This window comes from Lissotriton vulgaris, chromosome 11, assembly GCF_964263255.1.
Source record: "Lissotriton vulgaris chromosome 11, aLisVul1.2, whole genome shotgun sequence".
Lineage (NCBI taxonomy): Eukaryota > Metazoa > Chordata > Amphibia > Caudata > Salamandridae > Lissotriton > Lissotriton vulgaris.
The window spans coordinates 254,770,424-254,785,090 of record NC_141699.1 but is presented as its reverse complement, the minus strand read 5'-3'; the positions used below and the strand labels follow the sequence as shown (position 1 = coordinate 254,785,090).

At 43.1% G+C, this 14,667-nt stretch overlaps 1 protein-coding gene across 1 annotated transcript in view; it reads right to left on the bottom strand.

Annotated features, from left to right (window-relative positions):
* Positions 1-14,667, bottom strand: part of INPP5J (inositol polyphosphate-5-phosphatase J) — a 182,110-nt gene that overhangs the window by 103,670 nt on the left and 63,773 nt on the right. Inside the window, exons 2-3 of the mRNA XM_086943176.1 lie at positions 9,063-9,766; positions 4,505-4,612 (exon numbers count right to left, since the gene is read on the bottom strand). Of these exons, the coding sequence (XP_086799302.1) occupies positions 4,505-4,612; positions 9,063-9,709 (755 nt within the window). The 5' untranslated portion in view covers positions 9,710-9,766. The remainder of the gene's footprint in view (positions 1-4,504; positions 4,613-9,062; positions 9,767-14,667) is intronic.

The following is a 14,667-nucleotide window of genomic DNA, read 5'->3' as shown; positions in this document are numbered from 1 at the left end:
TAACCTTTAAACTTATGTTACACATGTGACCGAGGTAATGCGTCTGCAGTGAAGTCATAGCCCAGGAAACAAACACAGATCCCCACTGCAGCATCTCCAGCAGTCTGCACTCCCTGCAAAGTGCCTTCTGCCCCTCTGCTGGCTCCACTCACGCCCCGGGAGAAACGCCTAGCTCTGTGGTCTTCAAACTTAAATGTCATGCTTCTGCTTCCCCCTCTTGATTATAAAACATTCACAGAGTGGAGACATATTTTTCCCAATTATTTTATGAAATTGGCAGCTCTAAACATATTTGACAATCATGTTCTGTGGTCCCTTTTAAAAATGCAATCAAATATATGATTTTCAACATGTTTATAGGCAGCTCGGTCTTTTTAAACTGTCTAAGTATCTACAGTGTGATCTGGGGGGGAATTTTCAGGATTATTTGGAGCATTTACCACGAAGTTACTGAGGCTCATTGCAGAGTGGTCTCTGACTTCCTGTTCTTTTCACTTAAAATAAAGCACTGTTTTCGGCATATCTTGCCCAGTACTTCCCCCTTGAGATCAATTCATATCCCCTAGACCGGCTCCAGTTTAAAGACCCCTGGGCAGGGTCGGATTGGGAAAGCGGGCAGTTGGGCATTGGCTGATGGGCTGGCGCCTAAGCGTCATCTGTGGGCAGGTTTTTTATGTAGGGTGACCAGGTGTCCCTGATTTGCCCGGACCGTCCCGGTTTTTCAAAAGTGATCCCGGCAGATTTACGTAAAATTGGCTCATGTCCTGGGTTTTTGAGAGGGTAAATGGAAAACAGCCAGAGGCACTTTTTTAGTTGTTCCAACGCAGGGCTAGTAAGCAGCTGTTATGAGTAAGCAATTTAATTGGCTTCACTAAAGGCGTTAAAGAAAGCCCTCACTCACCACCTAGTGGTGACATGCTTCATCATCGGGCCCCACCAAAGAGACCGAGTGTCTCTTTGGTGTGCTACAACGCCAGTTTTACTGCGGAGCGGGTTGGTGAGTTCAGGCAGTGTTGTGCAAAGAAAACTAGTGAGTGGTGGATGGTTAAAAAATAGTCCGTAGTGTATCAAAATTAACTTTATTCTAATGATCACTAAGGACGGGTTAACCCCTCCCATGCTCATGACGGAGCCGCTCCGTCATGAGCATCGGCTGAGCTGTGCTCATGACGGAGCGGTTCCGTCATGGGCCTGCCGCCGCGCCTGCGCGGCGCTCAATTCGCACCTGCGCGGCGCGTTCTATTGGGCGGGCGGGGCTATGACGGAACCGCTCCGTCATGAGCACAGCGCAACCGCGGCTCGTGACGGAGCGGCTCCGTCACGAGCATGCGAGCGCCGCTCGGCCCTCCCCCCCAGCGCTGCGCCAGAATTGCCACCGCAGCGAAGGGGTTAATAAAAACTTATGTGTTGGAAATTAGTCCACAATTAATTGAGTGATAGTTTCCTAGTTATCAGTCGACATGTTTCAGCCACGAAACGGTATGAATTTACCTGGCATTTATCAGGACTCAGCGTGTACTAAACCCTGGTGGAATGGACTCTCTAAGGCCCACCCTTACCTAGGGACGTGAAAGTGAAAATTAACAAAAAGGTGTAAAGTGCAAAAAAATTAGGAGGAGAAATTGTCTTCCTAATTACTCCTGGTTTAGGAGGATTCCGACTTTACGGTTTCTGCACCTGTAGATAGAAAAGACAACGTGATACATCTAGGACAGAACATACATTGAGTAATGATGCTGATCACTTATGTCAATCCATTGTGCTCCAGTATGTGGTTCAAGAGACATTCGTGGTAAAATAACAATATAGTTATCACCACCATGGCCCCCAGAATTTTGACTGCTAAAAGTGGGTAGTGCTGTGTATTATACGTGCTATGAAAAAGTAGTATTACTTAAAAAGTACGTTTAATACAGCTATGATGCTGGTTTTAAAAATTAAATTGTATTTATTTTCTTAGTGCCTTTTCTGTGTTTCTTTGGGGATGAGGGCTGTCATTCTTTGCTACTTTATTGATGTACATTTTTAGCCCTTCCTCTATTTTTGCGAAATGTCCCGGTTTTTGGGTTGCACGATCTGGTCACCCTATTTTTATGCCCGGTCTCATCTGACCCACAGAGCTGTGCAATTTATGGCAAACCCACAGCCAGGCCGCTGTATTGTAAGGCAGGCTGACTATCAGGGCAGGGAATGGGGGCACTAGACTGCAGCTTAGCCCCTGCACACACACCCAAAAGCAGTGCTCCTTCTCCGCTGCTGGGCTGTCAAACAGAGGCGGGACAGGAAGAGTAAAACAGCCTTTCAGGGGGGTTCATTTTCAGGTGATAACGGCCAATGGTCCATCCTCACCACAGCCTCCCATTGGTGATTTTTGTAATTTTCGTACAGGCCGGGATTTTAAAATTCCCATCAGAGCAGGTGTTGTGGCCCTTGGACCATTATATTTCACCTAGACCGCCTGGCCAAAACTCAGTACTCCTAGTTTTTACCCACGCTACTGGCTCTATAAGCTATACAATGTTAAAATTACCAAACATTTCTATAAACATATGCCCAATGAGACTAATCAATTGGTGTTTAATGAAAGGCATGCTCCATGAATGTGGGCCACTTTTTTAGGAGTGCCCGGACCGAATTGTGATCCGACTCTGCCCCCAGTAGAAGGATATAGGCCCTCACTGCTTATATGCTGACTGCCCCTCATGCCAATGGAAAAGTCCTCACTCATGATCTATTGATTGCTCTCTCACACCTGGAGAAGGACACAGACCCTGATTGCTCATTGGCTGACACCCTCACACAGAGTCGGATTGACCTATATGGCAATCTGGCTGTGCCAGAAAGACTGGACTGACAGGCTAATGTGTGCAACGGCTTTTTGATTGTTTGTGGTCTGTTTTATTGTCTAATGGGCCAGGTTTAACTGTAGATGTCCTTGATATTACAACAAACAGTCCCTGCAGCAAGCACAAATGCATATAGTTTCCCTCACTTGCAAAGTACATGTACAGTGCTTCTTTACAAGTTAACTGCCCCAAATTGCAAATAGGGGCCCCTATTTTGGCTGTCTGATTCGCTAATGGGGCGACTTTTAGTTTGCTGCCACAGGCAATTTTCTGTCTCAGTCTGACCAAACCAGGACAAGGACAGGTGTCTTAAATGCTCCTCTGTTAATTGCCCTCCCACCTACGAGAAAGACACAGGCCATTCTTTCTGCTCTGCTGAATGTATTCTCAATCCAAGAAAAGAGCATCATTCCTAATGACTCTTGTTCTGACTGCTCTTACACCCCAGAAGATTGCACTTGCCCTCACAGCTCCTTTGTGGAGTTTGCATACACTGGTAGGAAGGAAAGGGCAGTGCTTAATTTGAGCTGGTGGTTTCCAGTGCTTGGCAGCAGCACTAAATTGTAAACACTAGCACTTATGACTGCTACCACATGGGGGTGCTGTCTTTCTAATTTAGAGATAAGCAAAACAAGCATTTATTATTAATATAATATATATAAAAAATGACCAATAGCTGTCTCCTGAGGAATTCTTAATGTTTTGGGGGTCTGGAATAGTTTGAATTGTCACTGGCAGCGCTGGAAGGGGCAATGGGTGGAGAAAGCTGCAGTGGCCTTCTGACAAGGGCCCTGACGCTTATATTTCTACAAACTAAGCACTGGGAAAAGTTTGTCACTGCTGCATCTCTGACAGACTAATGCTTCTCTGTTGACACACCAGGAGGACCATATCCCCTTGTCCACTACTGGTGGCCTTCACACCACAAGACAGACTGAAGCAACCACTCCTCCTTCTGGGACATGGGAAAATGTCCTAAAGTGCTACTCGCCCACTGACTTTACAAGGAAGAAAAACAAGTCATATCTCTGCCACTCAGAAGCACCAGGAGAGCAGATCAGGGCCCTGCTTCCCGATGCCATGACATACTGACCCAGTCACTGACTCATCACAGCAGTAGAGGGGCTCAGGTGTAAGCACTTGTATTCCCAGGGCACTGTATTCACAATGCAGAAGAGGAAGTGGATTTGTGTACCTAAAAATGGGGGAGGGGGATCCCACCATACTTTAATTCCATGCTGTTCTACCCACCTTAAGCTTCACCTCCATGGCCTCTATAACTCAGGTTTTCATGCTAGCATCTGATTGATGTACTATCCTGCGCAAGGGACTCTTTCCCAGGAACTTGCTGAAATGTTTTTAAATATCTTCTCAGGACACATGACCAAGGTGTCAAGCAGTCACTGGCTGAGAAACATCGAGGCGGAGTCTCATAGAATGAACAGAGGGAGGGCTTTTATCTCCACTCAGAGAAAGAAAACTTGTGCCTGCTACCCCATTGCAGGGGGGAATCGTGGAAGGACTACAAAACGAGCAAAAAAGAGACACATATATTTTCTCTCATTCCATAGCACGAGGCTGCCAGTAGGTTATGCATGCATAAACAATTGCTATGATTTTATCTGGCCACCATGCACGGTCACTGTCGTATGTCTTACCCAATCACAAACATGTCCGTCTTCCCATCTCCTGCATTGAGACACAAGAGGGAGGTGACGTCACTGGGTGGCACGGCAGAACCCACGTTCCATGTGACTATAGTTATCCTTTCAAAGGAAAAAAAGAGATACAGGAACAGCTGTCAAAGTCACATTATGTATTGGAGTAGCACCAGCATGCATGCATGAACCCAACATGCCTTCACCGGCCTTGCTATCAACTGGCACAGGTCAGAGGAATCAAGTTACGCCTCAATCATTCGTCCAATATCAGTAGATCACAATCACTACAGAAACACCCATACGCCACCCCAAACCCGCTACATCGCAGGATCTCAACCCAAGATTCAGATGAGGTTCATTCGCCCAGCAAAACATCAGAAGGACTTCAGCCTTATCTAACAAAACTATCCCTGCCCTCACCCGAGAATCAAGCACACACCTCACCAAACTCGGTGACAACCAAGAGCTTAGCATTCTAAATCAAATAAATTCCTGCCACAGCCTCCTGGCTCTATCCAATATGAGCTTTCTGTTATACACACTTCATCCATTCACGGTGCTGGCCCAGCACCACAAGCGGGACTAACTGAGAGCGGAAGCTGTGTCATAAGAGCTGTTCTCTGCCCTGTATCTTACCTAAAGTCCTCATGAGCCAATCCTGTGCTCTGCCCCATGTCTGGTTTGAAATCACCGCAATTTTGGACTGTCCCATGTTCAACTTGACGTTTCACTGTTCTACCACATTTTACCTGAAGTCCTCATGAAACTCTTATCTGGTGTTAAGAATTCCACCAAATGCTACTCCTTATCTTCCTACCCCACTGCAGCTTCCACGTTTTTTCTGACCTGGAACCCTCAGAGTGTTGTCCCCTTGAGATGTGTAGGGTTATTGAAGTCCTTGCCCGGTAAGGAGAGCTTTGCATCCTGCCAGTTTTCAAGAATGTCATCTGCATTCCCTTTGTGAACTCGACTCTCTGCTAGTCCAAAGAAAGTGCACCATGGATTCTTAAGGGGACCAGGCGGCTTCGCTGGTCAGGATCTGCCTGCAAAAATTTCACCCATCAATGTGAGAGGGTGTCTGTCCCTCCTCCCCCTCTCGAACTAGGATCTGAGGAAACTGCTGGTTGATGGCAACAGAATCAACAAACCTTTTTAACCTGCTAGTACAAGGTCGCAAACTTATGCAGGGCAAATCCTTTCACTCCCCTGTTACTGAGGTCCACCACACCTCCTCCATATACACAGTAGGTTGTGTTGTGGGTGTTATTGCATGCATCTTTGTTTGGTAGTTAGCAGATACAGGGGAAGACCAAGACTCATCTGGTTTCTCTCTCTGGAGCCGCTGCACTCCAGGAAGCCCAAAGCAGTGTTACCCAAGGCAGATTTATGGCTGCAACATACATTCAGCCTATAGTAAGTCTGAACACTAAAGACTGAACACAACTCTGCCCTCATATCTGCCTAGAGATAAACGATCTTGGCCCTTTTCTATCTCCCTTTTGAAGAGTATGAAAATAAAACTTGCAAGATGCTCTCTGCATTGGTTGGCTTGTGGTTTGCATTTTAACTTGGCCTCCAAACTTTATTTGCCTGGACCACAAGGAAAGCTCTTCTTCGCCAGTACAGATAGGCAGCTGACCAGGAACAGGACTCTGGAAATTGATATCTTCACCAAGGCTGAGAACAAGCCTAAGACTTTTGAGGAAGCCCTGCTGTTGTGGTCTGACTTCGAAAAGGAAAGCTCTACTACCTGGTGCGTGTATAGGAGACACCTCGTACCACAAAAACAAGGAGCAAGGCCTAGCTGACGAAAGCCTGCGTGGAGATCTTCTTGAAAGAGGCGAGCTGCTCAAGACAGATGATTACCTTAATGGCCAGCTGGCTAGAAGAAAATGAGTGTCTGGGGACCTGCATGAAACAATGCAAGATTTCACGTGAGGTGAGCTTGTACCACACTGGACTGCTCAATGCATTCTCAACCTTGGAACCTTTATCATCCCCTTTCCAGCGCAAGTGGTACATACATTTTTTTAACTTTTCACCAAAGGTCTTTGGATAGTGCCTTGTTACCTAAGGTCACTCGTTTCGTATTTCAGAAACATTTCAATGATCTTTCCAGACCCTGCGATTCCAGAGATACTGCAGTTTTAAAACAAAATGGTATCCTAAGACCAAATCCCAGTTCTACAGATCCCTAGTTGCTGCAAGAAACCTTTGGTTCCATGGGTGAACCAGGTCCCATAAATCTCCACCCTCAGAATATTTCAAGCACGACTAACCATTTACCAGACATGGACTTCAAATGTTTAGTAGTTGGAAGACCCAACTCTGGGTTATATCCCTGTGCCAGTAACCCCAATCTGTGCCTATAACTTTGGAGATAGGCTGAAACCATAACTTGTCCTTGAACTGACTACAGTGGTCCAGTCTATCTGTCAGCGACCACCACGCTAAAGGGAACAATTGACTAAACAACAGACCTCTGACTTTCTGAGCAGTGTTTTCATCATCATAATTTTCTGTGAGTGGGAATCACAAGTGAATTTTGGGTGGTGTTTTATGGACAATTTTTGCAGATTCTCATTTTTCTGCTATTTATTCCCATTGATTTGCCAACAATGCAGAAAGGGTCAACTGAGAGACTAGAACAAAAGAACAGATGTACCATAGTATACTCAATGCAATCTAACATTCTGTCTGACACCTTTACTTCCACCGGCCAGGACTGCAAACAAAGTCATGGTAAAGGGCCTGGGACGTAATGGTTTCTGAGGATAACCACCACTCACAAATCTATCCCGTGTGGCATCAATGACCACATATGAATAAGCATTTGAATTACAAAGCTTTACTATATAAGTACTTTAGATTTATTTGTTCGAGGTCATTGCTAGAAGCACACAATTATGGGCATTTCTATATCTATTTCACAGATCATCACTTTAACACCTGTATCTTTCCTAAAAGGAATGAAATGCTCATTACTTTAAAAAGATATTGCTCTAACTGGAAGTTGAGTTTATTGAATGTGATTGCTGTACCAAATTATATCTGAGGCTGAAATGCAATATCACCTCCAGGAGTAATCCTTGGCTGCACAACCTAGTTACTTTTAGAGACTTAAATTTACAAAGGGACTAAGAGTAAAGGCTTCACAACTTGTCGGACCGCTGCCATAGGCCTCCTTGTAACCAACCTGATGTTGTCATGACTCAATGAGGAGCACAGAACATGATGGGTCATTAGTTCTTCTGTGGCTCCCCCGTGGCTTCCGTCTGATCTGAAGTCCCTGTATGCTATCTTCCCAGTCTGAACTGAAGTCCTCCCAATTCTGCCCATTCATATTTACCTTACTTTAAGTGCTTGTAAATCATTGTTGAAACTGCTCTGTGATGGCCTAAAGTACTCAAGAGATTCGTTTTCTTGGACCCGAAGTCCTTCCATTGTTGCATTCTATCCCTTGCCTGACCTCCCAGTGTAGACAAAGTCCTCAAGAACCCATACTGCAGCCTACAACCTGTTTGAATTAGAGCCCTCCAAATACTGCTCTTTCTCTGATCTGAATTCTCCTGGCTAGAAGTCCCACCATCTTATTCCTCTCTGACCGAAGGTTGTCCTGAAACAAAGCTGCAACCAGCGGCTTAGAAAGGGTGTGTGGACGGGTGGGGGCCGTCCCGGGTGTCATCACTGAGGAGGGTGACAAATTGGTAGAGAGCGTATAGATAAGGAAGGGGAGGGGGTGTTTCTTTCCGCCAAAGTCTGTCTCTGCAGTCTGCACTAGAGGGAGGGGTGACAACAAATTTTCCGCACCAGGTACCACCTGCCCTTGCTACGCCACTGGCTGCAACATCCCGCCACCAGAATATAACGGCACTTTGACCTTCTTTAACCTGAAGTTTACCTGATGATGCATTGTGTTCTATTCGGACTTAAATCCATTTGGAACCAGTGCCTCAACCAGCAACTTTTTAAACTGAAGACTCCTAGTTTTTCTCTTGTCGGACCTGATGTTTTCCCAATACAGCATCTCTCTCGGGATAATCTAACATATCAGCACTGTAGACTCTACTGCAGATCTAACTTAAAGATTTCAAGTGCAACACCAGTCCCTTGTCTAATAGGACACCCTACCAATTGTACATTCTTGGCCTCTGCTCGACCAGGAACTATGCCCTGGTCTGACATAAATGCTGTACACCTCTCCTTGTCTCACCTGATTTTGTTATGATCTAATGCCATACCATGTCTATGTCTTATCTCACTTGAAGCACACTGTGAAGCAATCTTGCGCCATTTCTTACCTGACATTCTCTCACTGCGTCACCCGCTGTTCTTTCCTGTAATCCTCACAAGAAAAGCTGCACAAGGCCCTTTGTCTGCCCTGAAGTCCTCTCAATGTTGCACCCTAAAATCTCCCTTTCTGAAGCTGTCAAGGGCCAATGATGTGACCTGCTCACCTCCTTACCTTTATTCTGCTTTAGTTAATTCTGTGACCTGTCCCTCGTCTTACCGGACGTTCTTGTCAGCCAATCCTGCACCATGCTCCTTGTCTCACCTGAAGTCCTCATCCATTTCTGCTCCATCCGGTCTTGCGAGGAGATTGCCACTCACATTTACATATTCACGCCCCCCACCAGCAGTCCGCGGCAAATCTTCATGTGCAAGTCGCAAAGAATCATTGGATTTTGCTCTTGGGAGTGATCCATCATGTTCCGTTGCTAAAAATGTGTTGGTTGCTGCTTGGCAAGATCTGCCAAATTCTTCAAATGGAGATCCACAATGGTGCCTAGGTGAATAGGGGGGATCCAGCGAAGGAGAGTCCGCAACTTGGCTGGAGAGGCTACCAGACACAGAAGGCAACCTGTGATGCACTGGGGAAAGTAAAGCTGGTGACCCACCAGATCCCTCTGGCTGGGATCGACCAATGTCGATAAAAAGAGGATTGATGAGGCCGGCAGAGAGTCGACGATCTTGCCCGACGTTTCTAGACCCTTCTGGCTGAATTCGGTCAGATGCTGAAGGTAAGGACCCAACTGCCGAGACTGGGCTGAGTACGCTTGATCCCACCGATAGGGCCCCTTCTATCAGTGGGAGGATGGCTGACCTGCTGGAGCCCTCGGGCTGTGTTCGGACTGACACTCCAGAGCTGGCTCTCCTGGCCATACGGTCCACTGGTTCAGGGGATGCAAGCGGAGCTTCCATTTTTGGATCCCTTGTGCTAATCTGACGATTTCAAGTTTCGCGGCTCTGTTTCTCCATCTGGAATGAAAAATTACACATTTAAGGGAAAGAGCTTTAACAGTACACATGATTAACATGTCAGAGAACAATATTAAATATTTAATAAGTATAACAGATTTTATAATAGTAAACCAATGTATGCTACTACTATCTATCTTCTAAAGATTATAGTGAAGCAGAATGACTGCTACATGTCTGATGAAGCAGAATGCAGCCTGTCTGGTCATGAAGGGGCATGTCAGCCTATTCTTTCGTGGCTCAATATTATTGTATGTTCGCAACTACCACAGGCGTTGTATGCTCTAAAGGGCATATAATTAGGTGCTTAACCAACCGATGTGGGTACGTGGTCTCTACCATCACAGGGAGAATGTGGGTTCTACAGAGGTCACTGGTGATGGTACACTGTCTTATACTCGTCCTCTTCCCTTTACTAACTTGGAAACACCATCAGCTTGTGGCACAGCTGGGAAATACATTTTAACATGCTATGCTTAATGCTGCTACATGCACAGTACAAACAAAATTGTAAACAGGTCAAATCCCGAGCACACACTTATTACAATTACCCACAAAATGTCTGATCAACATTTGTGAGATTCTTTTTCTTTAGTTCTTATTTTCTTTCTTTAGAGCCCAGCCAACACATGTTTCGTTGTGTTACCCACGACAATTAGTTTACAAAATTACAGTTGGCAAAATAACATCCTATCACTCCCAAGTGGGTCTAACGAGAATTCTCACAGTGCAAATCTGCACCCAGGGTTTTTAGAGTTGGCAATCAACATCAATACTTTTGCCTACCACAGTAATCTGTGAGAATCCATGTAACAAGATATCTATTTGTAGGCTGTTATACATAGCAATCACAATCACAATCAAAACATAAATGCCTATTGTTTTTAACATATGCTTTTAACAATCAATGGGTCAGGTCTACTGTATTTATTGTAATTTTTCATTGTAAACAATCCAGCTTCGAGCCTTTCCTCATTGGCTTATCACCATAACCAACAGAGATCTATTGTGTTGGGCAAAAGCTTTCCCACAAGGCAACTATCAGTAATACTGTAATAAAATTTCAATACGTAACACATCACAGTTGCCTAAACAATATAAAAATCACTTCTAACAGAGCTTAACAAAGGTTACCATAATGCAAATTTACTATCCCCATGGGTTGTTCGGGTGGTTACCAACACCAAAACTGTTGCCTACTACTGTAATCTGCAAGATTCCATGTAACAAAATACCTGCCTACGGGCTTTAGCATTGAGTAATAACGATCCACCCTTAAAAAAGTCTACTGCCTTCAATAGATGCTTTTCACAATAAGTTATTGAAGCCTAATTGCTTTGTCCTAACTTTACATTATGAACACATCACACTGAAGTAATCTGGCATAACTTGAACTGATAAGACTTGCAGCCTTCATCATTGGCTTCACACCATACCCCACTTGAGCTAGGTGAAGTGTGCATAAACTGGCAACCATCATACATACAAATATGAAATATAGTCTTATAGCCCACCGCTGAGGTCTATATCAGTTGTTTAAGGCCCTGAACCCGAGTTAAATGCCTGAGCTCCAGGAGAGGGCCTATAATGAAGGAGCGGGCCTTTAACAACCAGAATAGCCAAAGGCAGAAGGACTATAAGGTTATCAGAACATTCTACCCACTGAGGGTAGAATTTTATAAAGTAAAAAGGGAGAAAATGAAGATAAACATTGGAATGTTGGTGCTCCGGGCTTATACCAGCCATTATTAGCCCTATACCACTTCATTGTCTTCAATGAAGTTCCCAACTTTCTAGGGTTCTAATTTAGCATTATAGCCCGCTACCGAGGTCTATACCGGTTGTTAAAGGCCCTGAACCTGATTTATAGGCGCAAGTGGCAGGCGACGGACTATAACGAGGGAGTGGGCCCATAATAACTGGTATATCCCGCAGCAGAAGGGCTATAAGGCTATTAAAACATTCCACCCAATAAGGGTAGACTGTTCTAAACTATAAAAGGAGAAACATGAAGACAAAATATGGGAATGTTGGAGCTCCGGTCTTCTGCCAGCCATTATAAGCCCGGAGCTACTCCGTTGTCCTCAATTGAGTTCCCTCTCAACATTCCAATGTTCCAATTACAAATATATGCAAGTTACAGTTGGCAGAACAATATTCAGCCCCTCTCATTACCGCTTAAGAATCATCAAAATGAAATCTTCTACTCCCATGGTTTGTCAGTGTGGGTGACCAACACCAAAACCCTTCCCTACTAAGGAAATCTGTGAAAGAACATTTAATTAAATACCCGTCTACAATCTGTACCACAGTGTGTAACAATCCACTGTTAGAGGTCTATGGTTTTTGGTTATTAACAAATTCTTTTCACATTAATTAAGCCATACCTACTTCCTTTGTCACGGCTTTTCATAATAAACAGACCAGATCCATGGGATCTGGCATAACATTTCTCAGTGCACCAATCAAACCTATAGCTGATAATGTTGCATGCCACCTCAACCAACTCAGGTATACTGTACGGACTGTAAGATTTTCCACAAGTAAACACTGGGTGTAAAGTCACAAAATTACAAAAGCTTACACAATTACCGTGGCACAGCAAAATACGATCTCATCTAAGAGGACCTAACAAAGATTCTCACAGTACAAATCTTTTATACCCACGGTTTGAAAGAGGGACAACGCCTAAACCCTTACCTACTATAGTAATTATACTATGAGATTTCATATAAAAAGATTTCATTTTTAGGCTTTAATGCAGAGTAATGAAATGACAAACATATACAAAATCACACTAGTCAAAACGATATAAAATCCCTTTTAACAGATCTTAAAAAGGTTTAAGACCAAAAGGATTGGGGAAAGGGGTTTTAAGCACAATTGCACCTATCCTGAGTACTGCCTTGTTCGTTCTTTTTTATGGTGCTACCGATCGGAGATTCTATTCCCATAAATCTCCTAGAACAATAGATTGTTCCAACATACAATTTTTGACAATACTGATCCAGCACACAAAACTATTATTTGTAAACCTATACAGTGATGATCAAAGTTCATAAATCAAAATAGAGAAACATTCAGTAGCAGAATCTGGGATGTTTTTAGAAGTTCAATCTTTATTTAGTTCTTCACAACTGTAGCCAACGCATTTCGTCCTCCACGGACTTCTTCAGGGCTACAAATAATATATATATATATACACACAATTATTATATGTACAATATATACACTATTATACAATTTAAAAACACATTTAATTACATTTCAACCTATTAAAAAGAAAAGAGTCCAAAAATTGTGTTCTGTACAGTTCTCTTATACACATTTTTTACAAACCATGTCTGCAATTAAAATACACGTATTTCGAAATTTACATGTTCAAAGAAAAACCCTTTTATCAGAAAAAAATCCTTTGATATCTTATTTTACTGAATTCTGCTACTTTCTTGTCTTGCAGGGCAATTTCAAACAGAGAAGTGGTGATTTGACTAAGGCAAAAAGCCAGTTGTGGGCCTAACAAACTCATTGTCTAAAAATATTTTTGGTGGGTTTTATATATTGTGATGAAATTAGCAAGGCAATTCTGGGCCTGTGTAGTTCTAATTCAAAATTAATAAATGAAGCCGGAAAAATGGCTTACCAAATAGAGTGAACCCTTCTTAAGAATAAGTATATATAAATATTCTTCCATCCAGTCAAAACATTTTTTTTAGGTATCTGAAGGAGGAAAAATATATCCTTAATATCAAGTTTTTTAGCATATCATCAAAGACATTTACATTGTCATGGTAACATTTGAGCTATTAGCATACCTTCTCTTTTAAATGAAAGACACTGCAATTTCGTAATCAGGGTCACTCGGGTCAGATAGCCCAGTGTGGTAGAAAATCGGAGTGGAAATAGAATGGCGTAAAAGAATACTATCACTGTAAGCGAATCAATCATTTTTATGTACCACAGGTGTAAAAACTAATTAACACTCCAATTGCATATTACAAATTTTATATTTAAGTCAATTTCCTAAGGCTTTTTTAATTCAAATCTTTCTAATATTAAAAGAAAGCCTTTTATTATATTGTAGGCTATCAGAACTGGGTGGTTTCCTCGATATTTGTCTCATATTCCTCCCCATTCTAATTTCTTTGGCAGTTTAAGCCATATAGGAGGAAAAACCCGTTCGTTTACAATTATTTTTGCTCCCATGTGCCTCCCCAACAAACACTCTTACCCGGTCTGCCCCATTACGATATTATTCTTTGTCTATTTGGCAGCCATGTTTGGAGGTCACAAACCCTTTTGTATCTATGGGCAGCGGGCGTGAACAACTTCCCATATTTTACAGCTAGCAGCGTTTACCTATTCAAGGTGCCCATGTTACACTAAATAAAGTAAGAATCAAACTAAGAAGGCAACGCGGTGTTCTTATCAAGAAAGGACATCCATCCCATCTTGTTCGCAAATTGATTTTAGCGGCATGTTACTTACTTGAAAAATGGTTTAAGCCGGCTTCATCGCGTGGCGTCTTCCGTTGTATGCGTGAAATTAACGGAGCGCAAAGACGCTTTTTATACAATGGTTAATTGTGCAATTGCATTCACCTGTGGTTGATTGAGTGTATTTTTACATTTTTGCTGAACTATGCCTACGTTATACCAGCGCCATCTTGGTCGTCCTAGATTAACTTCCCATGTGACCATTAGGATCGAGAAATCTCGGATCTCTATATGCATTTTTACGTGTTATCCACTCTTAGAAGCCTATATTTAAAAATGTCAAGTTACTAGAAAAAAGAAACAAATTCCAGGTTTCATTTGTCATATAACAGATATATTTTAGGTTGACCTAATATTGCGACATATATCGTCTGCTTTTCGTGTCTCGTGTGATTTATTATTAGT